Raw genomic sequence first — 21862 nt, forward strand, 5'->3', positions numbered from 1 at the left:
CAATAAAATAGCACACATATCAAATCACATATATATCAACATATGTGTAACTCCATCTATTGAAAAAAATCCGCATTATTAACTGGTACACCTAGTAATCAATATCCACACTGAATGCAGCCAGGATAGTAGGGTGAAATGAACCAAGCCAGGTACAAAACACGGTAGGCAAGTGCCGTGGTAGATTGCAGCTGTAACAATGGAGAGAGGTAGAATAAGTAAATGTTTTGTACTTAAGAAAAAGTGGAGGGCCTGGCCCATGTAGCTCAGTGGTTGAGTGTTGATTCTTGGTCAGTTCACATGCCTGGATTGTGGGCTCAATCACCTATGGAGGGGCGGGTGTGCAGGAGGCAGCTGATCAGTGGTTTTCTCTCATCATTGATGTTTCTGTCTCCCTCTCCCTTCCTCTCTCTGAAATCGATAAAAACAAAAGAAAGAAAGGAAGAGGTACTGATAAGTGCAGTGAAATAATAGTTTGTAATCCACAATTGAGGGAATAGTGTATTTTCAAAAATTAAGAAAAACATTTTGATAAATAATATTCAGAAGTTTTATTGTTTACATGTGTTTCTTTTCCTAAGGCTAACTTTGTGTAGTGAATGTGCTGTCCAATAAATAAGAATATTTGATCTATGCAAGGAGGAACTTTTGCCTCTCTGACTGCATGTTTACAATCTTCAAAGGGTAGGAAATGCATTGGTCTTTATTTTTGTGATCTGAGCCCAAACAGTGCCAAGCACATGTATGCTCAATATGTATTTACTGAAGGCTCAATAAAGTGGAGCATATTGAAAGAGCTGCTCGTAAATAATTAGCACTTGGAACTGAAATTTATATAGTACTACAGATAAGAAAATTTTTAATCAATTTGGTTCTTATGCCCTGGAATGCTATGAAATATTTCAAGGTCAGGGTAGGGCCCCTAGTAAGCTGTAATGAAGGCTATTTACCTCAGTAGATCATTTTAGTATTTTATTTTCTTTTTTCCCCCCCAAAATAGAAGGTAAGATCTAGCATACCAGGTGCGGTGGCCTTTTCTGAAATGAAAATGTTGCTTCATTCTCTTGTACCTTTGATAATTCTTCCTTCCTTGTAGAAGGAAGTTCAGGCTTCGTAACATGGTATCTTCTATAATAATAAAAGCATAATATGCTAATTACACTGGACAGCCAAACAACCTTCCAGATGAAGCCTCAGCAGCGGGGGCCAAGGCAGAGGTGGTTAGGGGTGATCAGGCAGACAAGCAGTTAGGGGCAATCAGGCAGGCAGGCAGAGGGGTTAGGGGCAATCAGGCAGGCAGGTGAGTGGTTAAGGGGATAAGGCAGGCAGGCAGAGGCAGTTAGGGGGATAAGGCAGAAAGGCAGAGGTGGTTAGGGTCGATCAGGCAGGCAGGCAGAGTGGTTAGGGGTGATCAGGCAGGCAGAGGCGGTTAGGGGCGATCAGGCAGGCAGGAGAGGGGTTAGAGGCAATCAGGCAGGCTAGCGAGTAGTTAGGGGCAATCAGGCAGGCTAACGAGTAGTTAGGGGCGATCAGGCAGGCAGGCAAGTGGTTAGGGGTGATCAGGCAGGCAGGCCAGCAGTTAGGAGCCAGCGGTCCCAGATTGCGAGAGGGATGTCCGACCCGTGCGGGATTGGGCCTAAACTGGCAGTCAGACATCCCCTGAGGGGTCTCGGATTGCAAGAGGGTGCAGGCCGGGCTGAGGGACACCCCCCTCCCCCGCACAAATTTTGTGCACCAGGCCTCTAGTATAATAAAAGGCCAATATGCAAATCGACTGAACGGCAGAACGACCAGTCGCTATGATGCGCACTGACCACGAGGGACCAGACACTCAACGCAGGAGCTGTCCCTGGTGGTCAGTGCATCACTTAGCCAGAAGCCAGGCTCACGGGTGGTGAGAGCAATGGCGGTGGCAGGAGCCTCTCCTGCTTCCACGGCAGCGCTAAGGATGTCCAACTGATGGCTTAGGCCCACTCCCCATGGGAAGGAGTCCTAAGCCATCAGTCAGACATCCCCGCAGGGCTCCCAGACTGTGAGAGGGCACAGGCCGGGCTGAGGGACACCTCCTTCCCCGAGTGCACGAATCTTGTGCACCAGGCCTCTAATACACACACACACACTCTCTCTCTCTCTCTCTCTCTCTCTCTCTCTAATCTGGTCCCTTACCCACATTTTCAGTCTTAAAGTTTGTTTTCCTAGTCTTCAGTTAAATGCCACAAATATATATTGATCCCTTACTGTGTCCCACCTATGACATTCAGCTATACTAGTTTATAGTTTTTCCTCTGTGTCTTAAAATTTTCTGCCTCCTTACTTTATTACACAATTTATCCTGTACTCAGTCCTCTCTTCTCCCCACTTACTTCATCCAAATAAATGCTAGCCTTTTAAGACCCCCCTCCTTTCTCATTCTTGTATCAAGAATGTTCTTTGTTTATTTCTCACATATAGTACCAATACAAATAAAAATATATTCATCTGCTTCTCAGCAGCCCAATAATGAACTCCTTGAGAGCTGTGAATTGTCATTTCTAAACCTTTATTTTCCCTGTAGCCTTTGATAAATGGTTATAGTACTGCATCTTTAAGGGAGAAATGGTAAACCATAGTATGGGATGATTACAACTGCCTTAAAGAACTATGGACATGTATATGTCACAATTCATTCCATCTCTTTACTTTCAATATCATTCTGTTTTCAAGATTCTTCTTACTTTTAGAATATGGTATATGTGGTAATTTGATCTGATAGTCTTAGTCAGAACGGACAGTGGTCCCAGAATTTCTTGACTGCAGTGTGTAAGCCACCTTTTCAAATAAAATTTTATTCTCTAAGCAGTATTTGATGAGGAAAGAGGTCATCAGAGATCCATAGTGAGAAGAATAAAGAATTTTAATTGATAGCTATTTCAGAAGGAAGACAGCAGTTATACATCTTCTAAGATTTTGGTGGTAGTGGTGAGATCTGGCACTGTGTACCTGAGTCTTATTTTTTTGACAAATCTAATACCTCATCTCCTTTTCAACTTGTTTGTCTGTTCTTAGAGCAGGGGGAGAGGAGTGTGAAACTTTGTGCCAACAGATTTTTTTTGAGGGGGGAAACAATTTTAATGAAGAGGGTACTTATCCTTGATGTAGTATAGTATTTTATACTATCTTTTATTAATACTCATAGATATTATAGACATCTCTTTTATATGTGTTTGTCAGTTTCTCATTGTAATATAATGTAGTATTTTATAACAAAAGATATATCAATTTAAAGGTAAAAGTAGTCATTTACAGTACTTCCAGTGCTTATTTTGAAACTTATAACTTAAAACCCTGTAAGCTAAATTATAAAGAGATTATAATCGAGGACTTAAATTTTATGTTTTCTATTGTTACTGTCAGGAAGAGTTCCAGATTCACTATAAATCTACTTTATTTTATAGGCCTATGAAGAATACACCAGCAAGCTAGATGCCCTCCAACAAAGAGAACAACAGTTATTGGAATCCCTGGGGAATGGAACTGATTTTTCTGTTTCTAGCTCTGCATCAACGGACACCGTTACATCTTCTTCCTCTTCTAGCCTTTCAGTGCTACCTTCATCTCTTTCAGTTTTTCAAAATCCCACAGATGTGTCACGGAGCAACCCTAAGTCACCACAAAAACCTATTGTTAGAGTCTTCCTGCCCAACAAACAGAGGACAGTGGTGAGTCAACTTTTAATATCATCATTGCCTTTTCTTAGTATTTTTCAGAAAGACCACTTGTTGAAAATGAAATATATCATCACTTTATAGTCAGTGGTCTTACAAATTGAAGCATTTTAAACAAGGGAGGAAAAGACAATTATTTGGTGCCAAAGTCTGTGTTCTTTAACTCTAACAAATAGTATTGTTTTTAGTGTCAGATTTGACACTTAATCTTACCTCCCAAACTTGAACCATGCTCAAGTTTAAGTACTAGTTCAGAATCAATCAGAATTTTAAGACTAGTGCTTGCTTGTTGTCTAACATCTATCAGGTAAGATTCATTCTTCACCCTTGAGAATTCTCTATTTGGATTTATTTTTCCTCTTGTTTATATAACTTTTGATTATTGATCATTGGTATCACCGTTAGAGTAGAGTACTCTGTAAGTAGCATTTAGAACAGAGAAATCTGCAGAATTATTTTGGATGGTCTGTAATCCTCAAGTGCAACGAGTACTGTCAGTAGATTTAGTAAATAATGCACCCTTATACATCGTTACTTTTTATAATGCATATTGCTTTTTATATTAACAAAAACCATTTTCTTTCCAAAAACGTCAAAGTAGTTTTTAATTATTTTTCTCAGGCAGCATCATTGGTAATGCTTATTCTTAATGGAAAAAGTTTGCTCACCTGTGCTATAGTGACCTCCAGTGGGGTCAGTTTTTCACCATGTCCAACAAAGGGATTTGAAGATTCATGTGTGGGAACATAAGACTAGGCCTTATGACACAGACATGGTTGGAATTTAGATCTTTACCTAAAGCTGAGCCTTGAAGAGCTTTACCTTCAACAAAAGGGTGAACTGGAAGGAAATTTATTCACCAGCATATATAAATAACAGTGAAACTTATCTGCCTTTGCCAGGGTTCCAGATAAGAGTACCCTGTATACTCTTAACTATAAACCTAGTCTCATCAAAGTGTGGATTTCCCTGCACCCAAGAAATTAATGTAACAACTGGTACTAGAGGGGTAATAGCATTCAGGGACAGGGCAAAAGTAAATGGAAACCCTCTCTGGCCCATTCAGGTCCCTGAATTCACAGAGAGAATGCCCTTGTGACACGCTCAAAATCCTAATTTATAAAATATATAAGGAAACTGTCTACCGTTCATGAGTTAGAAGATTTAGAAACAGCTAAATTAGACTCCTAAGAAGGAATAAAACAGAACTTCCAGGTGGTCTTCAAATTTTAAAAAGAAGGAAATCCTACCTTTTACAACAGCATGGATGGACCTGGGGAATATTATGTTAAGAGAAATAATCCAGACAGAGAAAGACAAATACCATGCGATTTCACTTATATGTGGAATCTAATGAATAAAATAAACTAACAAATAAAATAGAAATAGATCCATAAATACAGAGAACAGACTGACAGAGTTGGGGGGCTGGGTGAAAAAAAAATCCTCATAGACATAGACAGTACTATGGTGATTGCCAGAGAAGAAGGGGCGGGGGGGAGGTAGAAGAAGGTAAAGGGGGAATAAATTGGTGATAGAAGGAGATTTGACTTGGAGTGGTGAACACAGAATACAATATACAGATAATGTATTATAGAATTGTACACCTGAAACCTATATAATCTTATTAACCAACTAGAGGCCCAGTGCACGAATTTGTGCACCAGTGGGGTCCCTCAGCCTGGCCTGTGGGATCAGGCCAAAACCAGCTGACATCCCCTGAGGGGTCCCGGATTACGAGAGGATGCAGGCCAAGCTGAGGGACCCCACTGGTGCATGATCAGGGCCTGGGAGGGATGTGGGAGGTTGGCCAGCTGGGGAGGGCCCGCAGGAGGACTCCAGGGCATATCCAGCCTGTCTCGCTCAGTCCTGTTCAGCTGGATCCCAGCACCAAGCTAACCTACCCACCAACTGTTTGCCCCCTGGTTGTCAGTGCACATCATAGCAAGCATTTGAGCAGCCTTAGCATATCATTAGCATATTATGCTTTGATTGAACAGATGACCAGACAACCGGACACTTAGCATATTAGGCTTTTATTATATACGATATCAACCCAATAAATTCAACGAAGGAAAGAAAGAAGGAAGGAAGGAAGGAAGGTCAGTGGATGACAGTTATCATCTATGAAGTATTCTTGCTAAGAATGGTTACAAGTTAAATTTCAAGTTTCTGCACCTTCCATTTTACAAGAAACACGCAGATAAGCACCATGAGGAAACAAGAGAAATGTGGACGTCCTCTAAGATAAACTGCCTCATTGTGTTGGAGATTAAAAGGTTGGGGATTTCTTTGGCTGGTGTGCCTCAGTTGTTGGGAGCATCGTCCCATGCACCAGAAGGTCGCAGATTCGATTCCCTGTCAGGGCACATACCTAGGTTGCTTGTTCAATCCCTAGTCAGGGCCATGTATGGGAGGCAACTAATCAATGTATCTCTCACATAGATGTCTCTCTCTCTCTCTCTCTCTCTCTCTCTCTCTCTCTCTCTCTCTCTCTCTCCCTCTCTCCCTCTCTCCCTCTCTCCCTCCCTCCCTCCCTCCCTCCCTCCCTCCCTCCCTCTCTCTCCCCTCTCCCCCCTCTCTCCCTCTCTCCCACTCTCCCCTGTCTCCTCTCTTCTTCTCTCTCTCCACTCTCTCTCCTCTTCTCCTTCTCTCCACCTTCATCCTTCTTTGGAATCAATAAAATAAAATAAAAAAGTTGTGGATTATTCTACATTAAAAAAGACTAAAGAGACATAACAACTAAATACAGTGTGTGATCCTAGTTATAGATTAGGATGGGGAGAGCTGTAAAAAACATTCTTGAGACTTGGAAAGTTTTTAATGTTGACTGAACACTAGATGTTATAGAATTGCTAATTTTTTTAAAAATATATTTTATTGGTTTTTTACAGAGAGGAAGGGAGAGAGATAGAGCGTTAGAAACATTGAAGAGAGAGAAAGATCCATCAGCTGCCTCCTGCACACCCCCCACTGGGGATGTGCCCGCAACCAACGTACATGCCCTTGACCGGAATCAAACCTGGGAACCTTCAGTCCCCAGGCCAATGCTCTATCCCAGGGGTCCTCAAACTACGGCTCGCGGGCCATATGCAAATACAAATACTGTATTTGTTTCCATTTTGTTTTTTTTACTTCAAAATAAGATATGTGCAGTGTGCATAGGAATTTGTTCATAGTTGTTGTTTTTTTAAACTATAGTCCAGCCCTCCAACGGTCTGAGGGACAGTGAACTGGCCCCCTGTTTAAAAAGTTTGAGGACCCCTGCTCTATCCACTGAGCCAAACCAGTTCGGCTAGAATTATTAATTTTTAAAGTGTGGTGATATACAGGAGAATGTTTTTATTCTTGGGAAATACATGTGTAAATATTTAAGGGTGCATTATAATCATGCCTACAACTTTCTCCCCCTCTTTTTTGAAATACAACTTAAGTGTAAAAATCTCAAGTGTGTACAATTCAATGACTTTCTACAAATGTAACTGCCATGCAAATTATGATATAGAACATGCCAGACCAGTGTAGCTCAGTGGTTGAGCATAGACCTATGAATGAGGAGGTCATGGTTCAATTCCCAATCTGGGAACATGCCCAGGTTGCGGGCTCAATCCCCAATAGAGGATAGGCAGGAGACCACCGATCAATGATTCGCTCTCATCATTGATGTTTCTATTTCTCCCTCTCCCTTCTTCTCTGAAATCAATAAAAATACCCTTTTTTTAAAAAGATACAGAACATTTCTAGTGTTTGAGAGTATTCTCCCACCTCCTCCCTCCAACTTCAGTTCAGGACCCACACTCAAGAGTAACCACTATTCTGACTTCTCAATCAATTTGGAACTTATTGTCAAATGATATGATGGAAAACAAAATGTGGGGAGAGAGAGAAAAAAAATGAAAAAATTATTTTTAATCTAAGTAGAAGAATTCCTTCTAATAGAGTTAGAAGAATTCAAACAACATAGAATAAAAGAAAACTGGAAAGTTGAAAAGAAACAGTTGTCTTTAGGAAAAAAATACTATTGAATGTATTGATGCTGATTAGAGGAAATAGCAGTATAACATCTATATATATAAAAGGCTAAGCGACTCTCTGACCAGTAGCTATGACACACAATGACCACCAGAGGGGAAGACACTCTGACCGATAGGTATGACGCACACTGACCACCAGGGGGCAGACGTTCAATGCAGGAGCTGCCAAGCTGCGGTGACTTGGCAGCAGCGGTTCTTGGGTGATGCACCCGGATCCAGAGAGGAGGAAGCCTGATTCTGGGGTGCATCACCCGAGAACCGCCCTTTTACAATCCAGGACCCCTCGGGGGATGTTGGAGAGCCGGTTTTGGCTTGATCCCCGCAGGCCAGGTCAAAGGACCCGACCTGCCGAGGGACTCCACTCACTCCACATACAACCTCCAAGCCGCAGCACCGCCCCAGGTGCGGCAGGAGAGAGGGACTGCTGGAGGTTGGCTCCAGGGCATGTCCGGCCCATCTCGCCCAGTCCTACCCTGCAGGCCACCTTCTAATTAATTTCCTTTCAATGTGCACAAATCCATGCACTGGGGCACTAGTTTTAAATTAAATCTCAACATATTAAAAAAAGACAAATGGAATAAAAAACATCTCAACATGTCAAGATCATTATAGCTTACCACAGAGCTGTGTTAAAATGCTTTATGAAAATTATAATATTTATTTTCAAAATTTCAATGGATGAGGTAAAAAGTTGATAAAACCCAACTGAATGAAGGAAAATATAAAGAAAAGTTAAGTACATGAAGAAGGGAATGAACAATTTCATTATGTGTCTCAAAAAGAGTTTCAGTAAGTGAGAATAGAAATAAAGGATTAGAGCAAAATTTAAAGAAATGATGGCTAATATTTATGAAAGACATAGGTGTAAAGATTTTGGCAACATAAGCCCTAAGTTGGTAAGTATATTTGAATCCATACTTATAAATGTAACAAAATGAAAGGATATTGCTTCCAGATCACTTGGGGGGAGGGGCGGAAATTACCTATAAAAAAATTTCAATTAGATTATTAAAACAGTTTCTTCATAGCAGCTGCAGAAAGCCAGAAAACAATAGAATAATATATACAAAGTGTGATAGATGCCTATAAGTCACTCAGGTAAACTATGAGTTTAGCTAGCTTGGTACACTATGAGTGAGTGCACTATAATGACCTTTCCAGGTAAGGAGTTTACCTCTCCCAGGTTCTGCTTGAACACAGGAAGGAATGAAAAGTAAGAATTAAACCTAAAACTACAGAATTTGTAGAAGAAAACACAGGATAAAATCTTTGTGACTTGGAATTTGCAATAATTTTTTAAATATGCACAAAAAGCACAATCCATAATGAACATACAGTAGTCCCTCTTATCCAAGGGGGGTACATTCCAAGACTCTCAGTGGTTATTGATGAAGTTTAATTTATAAATTAGGCACAGTAAGTGATTAACAATTAATAAAATAGAGCAGTTTGCCTGGCCAGTGTTGCTCATTGACCCATGAACCAAGAGGTCCCCAGTTTGATTCCTGGTCAGAGCACATGCCTGGGTTGCAGTCTTGATCCCCCATAGGGGTGTGCAGGAGGCAGCCTTCTTCTCTCTCCAGAATCAATAAAAACATTTAAAACAAATTTTTTTTAATAAAATGGTTTTTTTATATATATAAAAGCCAAGTGACCGGCACAACCAGAACAACCAGTTGCTATGACACACACTGTGACCAGTGACCAGCCTGATGGGGGTGGGGCCGCCTGCTGACCTCCCACGGCCCCTCCCACTGCCAGCTCATCACCTATTAGGCTCCCATGGGGGCGGGGCTGGCAGCCAACCTCCTGCGGTCCCTCCTCCTGACTAGCTGGCCCCAATCTGGGCAGGCCGGCCTGGACCCCACCCATGCATGAATTCGTGCACCAGGCCTCTAGTATACTTTAAAAGTTATTTGAATGTGGTCTCTCTATTAACGTACCTTATTGTACTCTACTCACCCTTCTTGTGATGATGTGAAATTATACAGTGCCTGTATAAGGAGATCCTGTGAGCTGAACGATGGAGACATTGTGACATTATTAGTCTATGCACTGTAAGGGTTACTTGAACACATACTGGGACCGTACTAGAATACTATGACTGTCAATAATCTGATAACCAAGATGACTACCAAGTGCTAATAGGAACGTAGTGTATATAGTGTGGTTACACTGGGCAGAGGGATGATGTATGCCCCAGTTCGATGGTGGGATGGGCTTGCACAAGATTTCATCATGCTACTCAGAACCACTATGCATTCAAATTTATGAATTTTTTATTTCTGGAATTTTCCATTTAATATCTTTGGACCACAGTTGACTGTGGGTATTTAAAACCTCAGAAAGTGAAACCAGGGAGAAGAGGGGACTACTATATTGATAAATTAGACTTCATCAAAACTAAAAACTTCTCTTCAAAAGACAGTATTAAGTGAATAAAAGATAAACCACAGAAAAACATGTATCTGATCAAGAACATGTGTTCAGAATATATGAAGAGCTCTTAGAATTCAATAACAAGAAAATAACTCAAGCCCTGACTGGTTTGGCTCTGTGGATAGAGCATTGGCCTGCAGACTGAAGGGACCCAGGTTCGATTCCAGTCAAGGGCGTGTACCTTGGTTGCAGGCACATCTCCAGTGGGGGTTGTGCAGGAGGCAGCTGATTGATGTTTCTCACACTCTATCTCTCTCCCTTCCTCTCTGTAAAAAATTGATAAAATATATTTTTAAAAAGATAATTTAAAAATGGGCAAAAGATCAAGGGTGGGGGGAAAAAAAGGAGACATATGTAATACCCTTTGTAATACTTTAAGCAATAAAACTAAAAAAATAAAAATAAATAAATAAATAAAAATAAAAATGGGCAAAAGATTTGAACAGGTACTTCACCAAAGAAGATATATGGATGGTAAATAAACACATGAGAAGATGCTCAACATCATAAATCATTAGGGAAATGTAAAATAAAGGCACAAGATACCAGTACACATCTACTTCAATGGCTAAAATGGAAGAGTGGCCATACCAATTATTGGTGAGGATGTGGAATAACTGCTGGTGGGAATGTATAATGGTATAACCATTTTGGGAAACAATTTGGCAGTTTTAGTAATGCAGTCCGTTTCAAAATCTCAAAATATCCTGAAATTCATGTGGAATTTCAAAGAATCCTGAATAGCCCAACATTCTTATAAAAGAACAAAGTTGGAGGTCTCACACTTCCTGACTTCAAACTTCTACAAAGATACAGTAATCACATCATTGTGATAGTGGCATAGACAGAGAGACATATAGCCAAATGAAATAGAATAGGGAGCCCTGATATAAATGATCACATATACGGTCAAAGGATCTTTTATGAGGGTACCAACACCACCTAGTGGGGAAAAGGACAGTCAGTTCCACAAATGGTGCTGGGAAAACTGGGTATACACATGCAAGAGTGAAGTTAGAACCTTAACTTATACAATATACAAAGCTATTTCAAATGGATCAAAAATGTAACAGCTAAAACTAGTACTTTTAAAAGAAAACATTGAGGGAAAAACATAATGACATTGAATTTGGCAGTTTCTTGATATGACAGCAAAGTCACAGACAACATAAAAATAGAGAAATTGGGCTACATCAAAATTTAAAACCTATGTCAATCAGAGAATACAGTCAACAGAATGAAAAGTCAATACAGAATAGGGGGAAATATTTTCTAATCATATATCTTGACAAGAGGTTAATATTAAGAATATATTTTGAGAAACTCCTACAACTCAAAAACAAAAAAAACCCCAAACAACCCCATTTTAAAAATGGGCAAAGGACTTGAATAGACATTTTTTTCAAAAAGCTACACAAATAGCCAACAAACATGAAAATATGCTCAACATCACTAATCATTAGAAAATGCAAACCAAAGCCACAATGAGATACCACTTTATACTCATTAGAATTACTATCATCAAAAAATAAAAACGCGTGTTGGCAATAATGTAGAGAAATTGGAATCCTTGTGCATTGTTGATGGGAATGTAAAATGGTGACCACTATGAAGAACAGTATGGAGGTTCCTCAAAAAGCTAAAAATAGAATTACCATATGATCCAGCAATTCTATTTCTGGATATATACCCAAACAAATTCAGTTGTAGTTTCAAAGAGATTATTTGTACACCCATATTCACAGCAGCATCGTTCACAGTAACCAAAATGTGAATCAACCCAATTGTCCATCAACAAATGAATGGATAAACAAAATGTGTATACATACAATGCAATATACTATTCAGCCTTAAAATGTATTAGGAAATTCTGATGTATTCTATAGCATTAATGAACTTTCAAGATAATATGCTAAGTAAAATGGACCAATCACAAAAAGACAAATACTATATAATTCCACTTATATGAAGTACCTAGAGTAGTCAAATTCATAGAGACAGAAAATAGAATTATGGTTACCAGGGGCTGGAGAAAGGAGAGATGGGGAGTTGTTTAATGGGCATAGAATTTCAGTTTTGCCGAATGAAGAGCATTCACGAGATTGGTTGCACAATAATGTGAATGTACTTAACACATCTAACTGTATGCTTAAAAGCGGTTAAGATGGTTTTATGTTACATATATTTTTTCATAATTAAAAAAAACTGTTTTGCAATTTTGTAAAAAGTTAAACGTGCATGTAGCTTATGATCCAGCCATTTACTTCTATTTACCCAAGAGAAAAGAAAACATATGCCAATACAAAGATTTGTACAAAAATGTCCTTAGTTGCTTTAGTTGTAATAGTCTAAAATTGGGCATAATCCAAATGTCCATCAACAGTTGAATGGTGAAACAAATTGTGGTCTATTCATAGAAAGACATGCACTACTGATACACACAACTATAGTTTACAAGTATAGTGGTGTACTATACTGTACCAAAAGTAGGTTTGCCTGGATCAAAGAGAGAAATTTACATTTGTAATTCTGAACTATACTTTCAAATTTTGCTTCATAGGTCTAGCTTAATTTTACACTGCTACCAGCAATGTATGAGATGCCTGTTTAAGATCACCTCATCAATGGAATATGTTATCGATCTTTTGGATTTTTACCAACATGATAAGTGAAAATTATCCTGACAAGTTTGAGTGCTTTTCTCAGTGAGGTTGAACACCATCTTTTCATATGTTTGAAGGCTGTTTATATTTCTGTTTCTATGAACTGTCTTTCATGTCCTTGGCCCATTTTTTTATTGGGTTGTTGGTCTTGATCTCAATTTTTCAGGAGCTCTCTCTATATACAACATATGCCTGTTACATGAGTTGCAGATATTTTTCCAAGACAAATCCAAATCTGATGAAAGACTCAGTTGCTCAATCTGACATAAAATTTCGGGGAGGAGGGTTCATGGAATCTGAAGCCCATATATGGATTGCTGAGGAGCCACTTTTAAACATGCATGTAGCATATGATTCAGCCATTCTACTCCTATTTACCCAAGAGAAAACATGCAAAACAGGGGTTTAATTGTGGAAAAACATACGTAACATAAAGGCTCTTAGTTTTGTGTAGTTGAATTTACTATTTTTTCTAATATAGTTTTCAGGTTTTGCATCATAATTATAAAGGCCTTCGTCACTTGAGGTTGTAAAGGAGTTTGCTTTGCTTTCTTTCAGTTCTTTTATGATTGCCCCTTCCTGCTTTCGTCATTTAAATCTTTGTTCCATTTGTAGTTTGCCCTAGTATACAGTATGAGGTATGGATGAACCTTTTTTTCCCCTAGATTCAATCCAGTTGTCCCAACATTAATTATTAAAAAGTTAATCTTTACCTTATTTCAGATGCTGCCTTTATTTTACTCTAATTTCCTTTATGTGTTGGAATCTGTTTTGGACTTTTCCACTGGTCTGTTGGTCTATTGAACAGGTGCTATCATGAAGGAGCAAGGAGTACAAAAAAATCAGCCTACAGAAATGGAATAAAGGAGTGATTGATAACTTTGTTTTGGTGATAAAGTGGAAAACCAATTTTTTGCCTGCTGATGAAATATACATACACCTTGAAATCAACCTGTGCAAGAGAAACATAAGGGAGCATAACTATATTTGAAAATGGCAATACAGAAGTGTATGAGGGAAATTACCAAAGGACCTGAGGGGTAGATAGTCCCAGTTCATTGAATGCTTTATATGCCATACAGAATTTTAATTTTGATTTAAAAATAGTGGAACAATTGTCAGCAGACTAATGAAATGTAAGATTATATTTGGGGGCGGGGGGTGTCTAAATCTGAGTTCAATGGGCTCCTCAGCAATCCCCACATGGGCTTCAGGTTCCATGAATCCCCCTCCCTGAAATTTTATGTCAGAGAGAGCATTGGAGTCTTTCATCAGATTCTCAGAAGTCTGACACACACAAAAATTAAGAATACCTTCTTTTAAAACTAAATTAGGGTTGCCAATCAAGAAGTATTTGCATTAGAGTAGGCAGAATATGAGTAGTAGAGGGGAAAAGTGAGCTTTTCCCTTCAGTTCATTATTTCTAGAAGGTATGGCTAATTCACAATATTTATGTTCTGTAAAATTGCTGCAAGCACTGAATTAGTGAATACTGACCCATTTAGTCAGGGCAAATACAGGGTTGCTGTTATATAAATGAGCCAAAGATGGCCTCTGAATAGTGACCCTGAGGTGGTTTGTGGTTGTTTTTTTCCCCACAGTCTGCTGGCACCATTAGCATAAAAGCCCGCTGGCATAGGACACTTGTTTACCGTTTACTGTATGAGAGCTAGAACAAGAAGGCACAGTGTCACCTTTTCCAGTCTCAGCTGGGAAGGTACATGTTCATCTCCCTGCTCTACACATGTTTGCAAAAGCATTACAAGTATTGATTTGGGGGTTACAAATTTTAGCAGGTAGACAAATCACAAGTGCAGAATGCATGAATAAATAGGATCAACTGTACCAGTCCAATCTCATGCATACTTCCAGTGATGAGCCTACTCATTCATGAGAAACTATTCCCTTGCTGGGTAGTTTTAATGGTTATATTGTTCCAAATTTGGGATCCTACTTTTTTCTGATTGTAGGTCCTAATTTGGCTTTCTGGATTGTTCTCCCTTTGATATACTATTCAAATTCAGCTGTCTTATATCTACTCTTACTCCATTTTGCCCCTGTAGCATGAAGATTCTTTAGAAACTTTTGGTTTGCTAAGAATTACGTGATTTAAAAAAATGGAACCTTTAATTTTATTGTTATTAACTAACACATCCCCTGTACCTCCACTCTCCTCCACCTCACCACCCTCACCATTAAAACCGGAACTTCCACTGCACCACTGTAGTCCACATTGTTTTTGTCTGTTCTCTTTCAGTTGCAAATTATTCAGATTCACTGGGGAAGGGGGCTTGAAGAAGAAAAGCCAAAATAGGGATGACCTCAAGTATATAAACTCTTCTATCTCTTTCCAGGGGTCCCAGTGCCTTTTCTACTTCTCCCCAGGTTAGCTTCATTCTGTGTCCAGATTTCCTCAATGCAGTGGGAAAGATGGCCACTGGGGCTCCAGATTTCTATCTGCTTGGCACACTGTAACTATAGTAAAAAGAGGAACTTCTCTCAGCCAGTTTCATTTATCAGTTAGGGAGGAACTCTGATTGTATTGGGGTCATATATCTATTTTTGGATCAATTGCTATTTCCAGGGATACGGGACACTGATTAGCCAGCTTATGTCATGTGTAGCTAGAAAAGTAGTGACCCTTGATTGAGAGCCTCTCCTGGAATTTTTAGGGAAGGGCAGGTTCCCTGGGGAAACAGGAGTGCTAGTCAACTAAACGACAAATATCAGTTATACACATAAGACAAGTATTTTTTTCTCTCCTGTGTTTGGGATCAGTAATATATCTCTTAAGGACCATCAGTGTGATTGAAGGATTGCAGTTTTTAGTTTTAAACAGTGTTGGATCAAAATTGATTTTGCTTTAAATGTTGACATTATAGTTACTCAGTAGTGGGTACATAGTGATCTGTTATATTTTCTATTCTCTTTTATATGTTTAAAATATTTTATAATTTTAATGAACTAAAATTCATTGTAAGTTGGTGAATAATAATACATATCTGTCATAGTTTCCCTTTAATAGTAAGCTGTAGAAATTATGTTGTATCTGATATAGGTAAGTTATTTTTTTTTAAATGTGAAAAACATAATTTATTTCCTTTACCTCATATCATGCAATTATGATACTGTAGGTACCTGCAAGGTGTGGAGTTACAGTCCGGGACAGTCTAAAGAAAGCATTGATGATGAGAGGTCTAATCCCAGAGTGCTGTGCTGTTTACAGAATTCAGGATGGGTATGGTTTGTATGTGATGTGAAATTTTGTTGTGATCTTTACCTAAACCAGGGGAATTGAAAATCAACTTTAGAAAACAGTATTAAATTATTATTAAATTTAGCCTAAAGAAATCTTGTGGGCCTTTTGATGCATTAACATTAGATAATTTTGTGTGTGACAATAGTGTATTACTCTGATTAAATGGCTTTATTTGAAATATGTGATTCGTAAATTTTTTTAACCATTTAGAATGTGACTCATTTGAATAGTGGACTCGGCTCCACTCCCCTATTTTTAATACAAACTTGTAGTTTCACAAAAGGCTTATGAAATTAACATTTTATATTGAACTTTTTTTCAAAACATCTAAAGTTATGCCAAGATACACACACCTTCCTAATTTTGAATCCTGTTTTTAAAATTATCCTTTTGGGGTCATGTTGTCCCTTAAGTACTCTTTTTCTTTGGATAGATATATCTATACCTGTGATTATTTTATTTTATTTTTTTAATGCCAGGAACAGTAATTTTCTGCTGTTGTGGAACTGACTTTAATAAAAGAGTACATCTCTTTACCTTGCTGTTTGTCCAAGAGTGATACATTTATTTGGTGTAAACTTAAAAATTAATTTATTGCCATTTAAATTTCTGACAATAGAAGACCAGGGAGCCAAAACTCCCTCACCATTATTGGCCACTCACTAACCAATTTCCGTATCTTCAGCATGAGGTATATGAAGGTTTTTAGGTATGATTACCAAGGAAGGCTTGTGTCTACACTTTTCAGAGAGAAGAAACCAATTGGATGGGACACTGATATTTCCTGGCTTACTGGAGAGGAATTGCATGTCGAAGTATTGGAAAATGTTCCACTTACAACACACAACTTTGTATGTACCTTTACATTTTTTTTGAAATGTCAGAAATGTTTATGTTGCCCTAACTGGTTTGTCTCAGTGGATAGAGCGTTGGCCTATGGACTGAAGGGTCCCGGGTTCGATTCAGGCCAAGGGCACATGCCCGTGTTGCGGGCTCAATCCCCAGTAGGGGACGTGCAGGAGGCAGCCAATCAGTGATTCTCTCTCATCATTGATGTTTCTACCTCTCCCTTCTTCTCTGAAATCAAATAAATATATATTTTAAAATGTTTATGTTCTGTGAATGAATTTTTATTTAGGAAATATGAAATATGAATGAATAATTTGGGGATTGATAGTTTACCTCAGTTAAAAATCAGTTCTTTAAAAAACTTGAATTTAACTAAAGAGTTTTACTTGAGTCATTATACTTTCTTTTGAATTTAAAAAAAGCAATACATGCTCATTATTAAAAGAAAATTTAAAAGGCACAAAATGTATAGCAAGTAAAAAAGTGAAAATACCAGACTAGAGGTAAACTAGTATTAATCAACCTTTGTATAGTCTTCCAAATTCTTTCTATGTATATTTATAAACATATATGCTTATATCTATGACCCTATGGTTTTTCTTCTTTCATTTTCTCTTTTCCCCTCTTTTATCTTCATTATTTCCCATTTCTTTCCTTTTCTTAAACTAAAAATGGAGTCTTGTTCTTTGCTTCATAGACATCTTTTTATGTCAGTAGACCTAGTTTTTTTTTAAGCAATCTTTTTTTTTTAGTATATTGATTTTTTACAGAGAGGAAGAGAGAGGGATAGAGAATTAGAAACATCGATCAGCTGCCTCCTGCACACACTCTACTGGGGATGTGCCCGCAACCAAGGTACATGCCCTTGACTGGAATCGAACCCGGGACCTTTCAGTTCACAAGCCGACGCTCTATCCACTGAGCCAAACCGGTTAGGGCAATATACCTAGTTTTATTTTTATAATGATTGCATAATCTTTAAGAATAGTATAAATTCTGTATAATTAACCATCCCTCTAATAATAGACATTTAGATGTTGTTTTAAAAATCTATTATGTACAGGCCTAAACAGAATCTTTCTGCATACATCTTGACATACTTGCATAAAATTTTCTAAAGTATAAGTTAATGGAAGTGGCACAGCTCTCCTTGAGGACTGAAAGAAGACATTAAAACTCTCTTTGAAAAAAAAAATAAAAAAATAAAACTCTCTTTGATGACTTCTCCCTTTGGTGTTTGCACTTGCTAGAACCTAGCCTAAGCTAAGTGTCACCAGCATAAAGCCTGAAAAGTGAAACCTCTCTACCTTATAGATGAGGACTCAGTTCCCAGAGCTTGAGAACCTGTCCTCTAAAAGGGTAGGCAAAAGCCAGGATTAGAGTGATCTGCAAGACAGGAGTAAATTTCTTATCTATATATCTGAAATTTTAACCATAGTTTATTTTTTTCTAGATGGATAGCTATTGCTACCATTTCGGCATCAAGTGTTTTTCCATGTGCCTTGGTGATTAGTACAGCTGGGCTCTTAAAGCAGACAATTGATGAGATGATTTCCATGGGGGTTTGTGTATTCAGGGCTCTATTAGTGGTGAATAATGAAATCAAGTATTTCAATAATCAAGGCATCTTCTGAACAAGTGTAAAATACACTTAACATCAATCAGATTTACTATGCAAATAGTTTTATAATGATGAACTAGGAAGTTCATTACTATTGAATTTTAACTCAGTGTAGAATTTTGAGTGGTAAGATTTTAGGAATAAAAAAACAATTGAGCTTACATTTCATAGTGATTACTATTCTTTTTCTTAATTATTATGCTTAGCTAGGAATCAGATATGGGGAGATAAAAGAAGACCTAAGTTGCTAATCAGAAAATTGTACTAAAATAGTGCCTCAGGAAGGTCCTTGATATAGGAATGTAATGAAAGCAAACTGCAGGTTAGTTCCAGAGTATGGAAATCCTTTCAGCACTATTGGAGACCTTCCAGTAAATGTTTATTGAAAACCTCCCAGTTACCAACACTGTGTCTAATATGATAATATAACAATGAATAAGGAAAAAAGTATCCCGGCCTTTGAGTAGAGAGACAGTTGATTTAATAAGAAATTTTATAAACATTTGTAATAACTGTATGTGTAAAGTGCTATAGATATACAGAGTGGAGACTCCTAACCTGCCTTTGAGGGTTCAGAAGGTTTCCCAAATGAAGATTATCAAAACTAAGGTCTAATGGATGAGGGAATAGCAAAGAAGAGTGAAGGGAAAAGTAAGCAAGAAAACATGTTACCTTTTCAGTTTTAAAAAAATGTTTAGCCCTAACCAGTTTGACTCAGTGGCTAGAGCATTGGTCCATGGACTGAAGGCTCCAAGGTTCAATTCCGGTCAAGGACACATACCTTGGTTGCAGGCTCGATCCCCAGCCCTGGTCAGGGTGCATGCGGTAGGCAACCAATCCATGTGTCTCACTCACATCAATGTTTCTCTCTGTGTGTCTCTCCCTCTCCCTTCCATTTTCTCAAAAAATCAATGGAAAAATATCCTCAGGTGAGGATTAACAATAATAATGTTCAGAATGGATGTTACAAAGTTAGAGGAGGGGGATGTTAAAAATAATAAGAGTTATGGCTAGAGTAAGCAGTCAAGTTCATGAGAGTCCTTGTAAGCCATGTTAAAGACTTGGACTTTTCTGTAAAGTAATTGGAAATTTAATGATTGTAAGCAGGGGAGAAATGTGACTAGATATGTGTTTTAGAATAATTAGATATGGGTTTTAGCAATTATTCTAAACTCATATATAATCATACTACTCCCCTGAGTGGAAGGGAAAGGGAGAGACACAGAGAGAGAAACATTGATTTGAGAGAGACACATCGATTGGTTGCCTCCCGAGTTCCAAATAGAGGCAAAGTAAAAGCCTGTACTCTCTTTGCATCTCTGTTGGATTTTGCTGGCTATTCAAGGGATGCTGCTGCTGCCTTATGGTTTCATAGCGTCTGTTATAAAAGCAATTCCTTCAGTATTTGCCTATATCCCTAGAATCCTTAAGAACTGGTGGAGTGAAGGATGGCAGGGAAAGTAGGGAAACAAGATTTGAAACAGATGTCATTTGTCAAGCCCTTCCCATTTTTCCTTCAGACAGCCCCACACCTTACAAATTAATGCATGCAGATTGCCTGGTCTATGCCTCCCATTAATTTACCATCCATGTTTTAATATGCTCAAATTCAGAATAAGCCTAAATTGTGACCCAAAAGAAAAGAAACACCTTTCTGTGTTCACCTTTATTGACAAACATATACTTAAAAATACAGGTACAGGGTGGGCAAAAGTAGGTTTATAATTTTTCATATGGAAAATAATACAATTTTTTGTGTACTCACAACTATAAGCCTACTTTTGCTCCATCCTGAATATATCACTTGCAATTTATACTAAAGTGCATACCCATGTTTTCTCCTCTCAGATATTTTTCTCTCCTCTCTGCTTCCCCCTTCTCCCCTCTTTCTCTCTCTCTCTCTCTCTCTCTCTCTCTCTCTCTCTCTCTCTCTCTCTCTCTCTCTCTCTCTCTCTCTCTTCTCCTTTACATATACACACAACCAGTTACACATAATTTTCAAGTATAAGTCAGTGATAGTAAGAAAGGTTACAATTGAGTAAATTAATGCAGGAAGAGAAATTAGGGTTTCATGATACAGATTATCAGGAGAGTGAAGGTCTGAATGGTTAGCAAAGAAGATGAGATGACTATAAAATGCTTATTCCTATGTGAAAGTTTTGTGTTTTTCTGTTCTCTATCTCCTGAAATTATGCTAGCAGCATAAAAGATTCTCTTGACTTTGGCAAATAATGGTCACATAAATGTTAAAGATCTTCTAATTTCTTGTATATCCAGAAACAAATGGAAAAGGAACAAAGCTAAAAACAAGCAGTTGCCTTTTTAAATCCCCTAGAAAGTGATAATAGAAAAGAAGATGAAGAAAACAAAAGTCATTTATAAAACTACCTAAATGTTCTCACAAGCCAGAGTGGATGATATGCCAAGATGCCTTTTCTTTTTTAAGATGCTATTGTTTGATGAAACATTTTAAAATAACTTTTAATTCTGTTAAATATGTTTATTGAGAAGAGTTTGGTAAACTGTGGGTATTATGTTCAATTTAATGATTTGTGGAAAGCATTTACATGTAATAGATTAGAAAATTCTAATGTATATGTATGTAGTTAGGGTAAGTATTGTTATATGAATACAGATGTGTCCTGGGTCATAGTGCAAAATATATTTTTTACTTTAGTTTTGATTAAAACTGTCTGAAAAACTAAGATGAATTGAGAATATGCAGCAAAAAAAACAGGACAAAATAGAAGTCACCCATGCTCTCACCACTTTGAAATAGACATTGTTAACATTTTGGTATTTGTTTCACCTTCTTATGTTTTCTGCTTATTATTTACACAAATTAATACTTTTCAAACAGTTTCTAGCTTTGGTAGTTATCAAGGTAGAGCATCCCTAAAACAACCAAAAAAGAGAGAGCCTCCCTAGCATAGTTCTGTTTATGTGACCCAGGTGTGGTAGATGATCTGTTTTCATTCAGAGGCGCCACAGGACATGTGCTGGTGTTGGTGTGCCACAAGAGGCACACCCGTGGGCTGCAAAAACTTTTGAAACATGCAATACCTGACTGTTTAGTCAGGCACTGACCTCTTTTCCCTTAGATTATCAAATAAAAAGAATGACAACAGCCAACACAACAATAGCAATCCAGTGTGAATTAATCAGAATTATACCCATTTTTTGGCAAAATGGCAAAAATGTGTATTTTGTGCCACAAAATTTTCGTAATTAGTTTATGTGTGCCATGAGATGAAAAAGGTTGAAAATCGTTGTTGGAGAGCATTTGCCTCTGA

The 21862-nt window shown here is 38.0% G+C and overlaps 1 protein-coding gene across 4 annotated transcripts in view; it reads left to right on the forward strand.

Moving 5' to 3' along the window:
* BRAF (B-Raf proto-oncogene, serine/threonine kinase) overlaps positions 1–21862 on the forward strand; it is a 147497-nt gene that overhangs the window by 56704 nt on the left and 68931 nt on the right. For all 4 annotated transcript variants that reach the window (XM_036328536.1, XM_036328537.1, XM_036328538.1 and 1 more), the window contains exons 3-5: positions 3435–3698; positions 15975–16078; positions 16848–16950. In XM_036328536.1, coding sequence (XP_036184429.1) covers positions 3435–3698; positions 15975–16078; positions 16848–16950 — 471 coding nt within the window. The remainder of the gene's footprint in view (positions 1–3434; positions 3699–15974; positions 16079–16847; positions 16951–21862) is intronic.

This window comes from Myotis myotis, unplaced genomic scaffold (genome assembly GCF_014108235.1).
Source record: "Myotis myotis isolate mMyoMyo1 unplaced genomic scaffold, mMyoMyo1.p scaffold_m19_p_11, whole genome shotgun sequence".
Taxonomy (NCBI): domain Eukaryota; kingdom Metazoa; phylum Chordata; class Mammalia; order Chiroptera; family Vespertilionidae; genus Myotis; species Myotis myotis.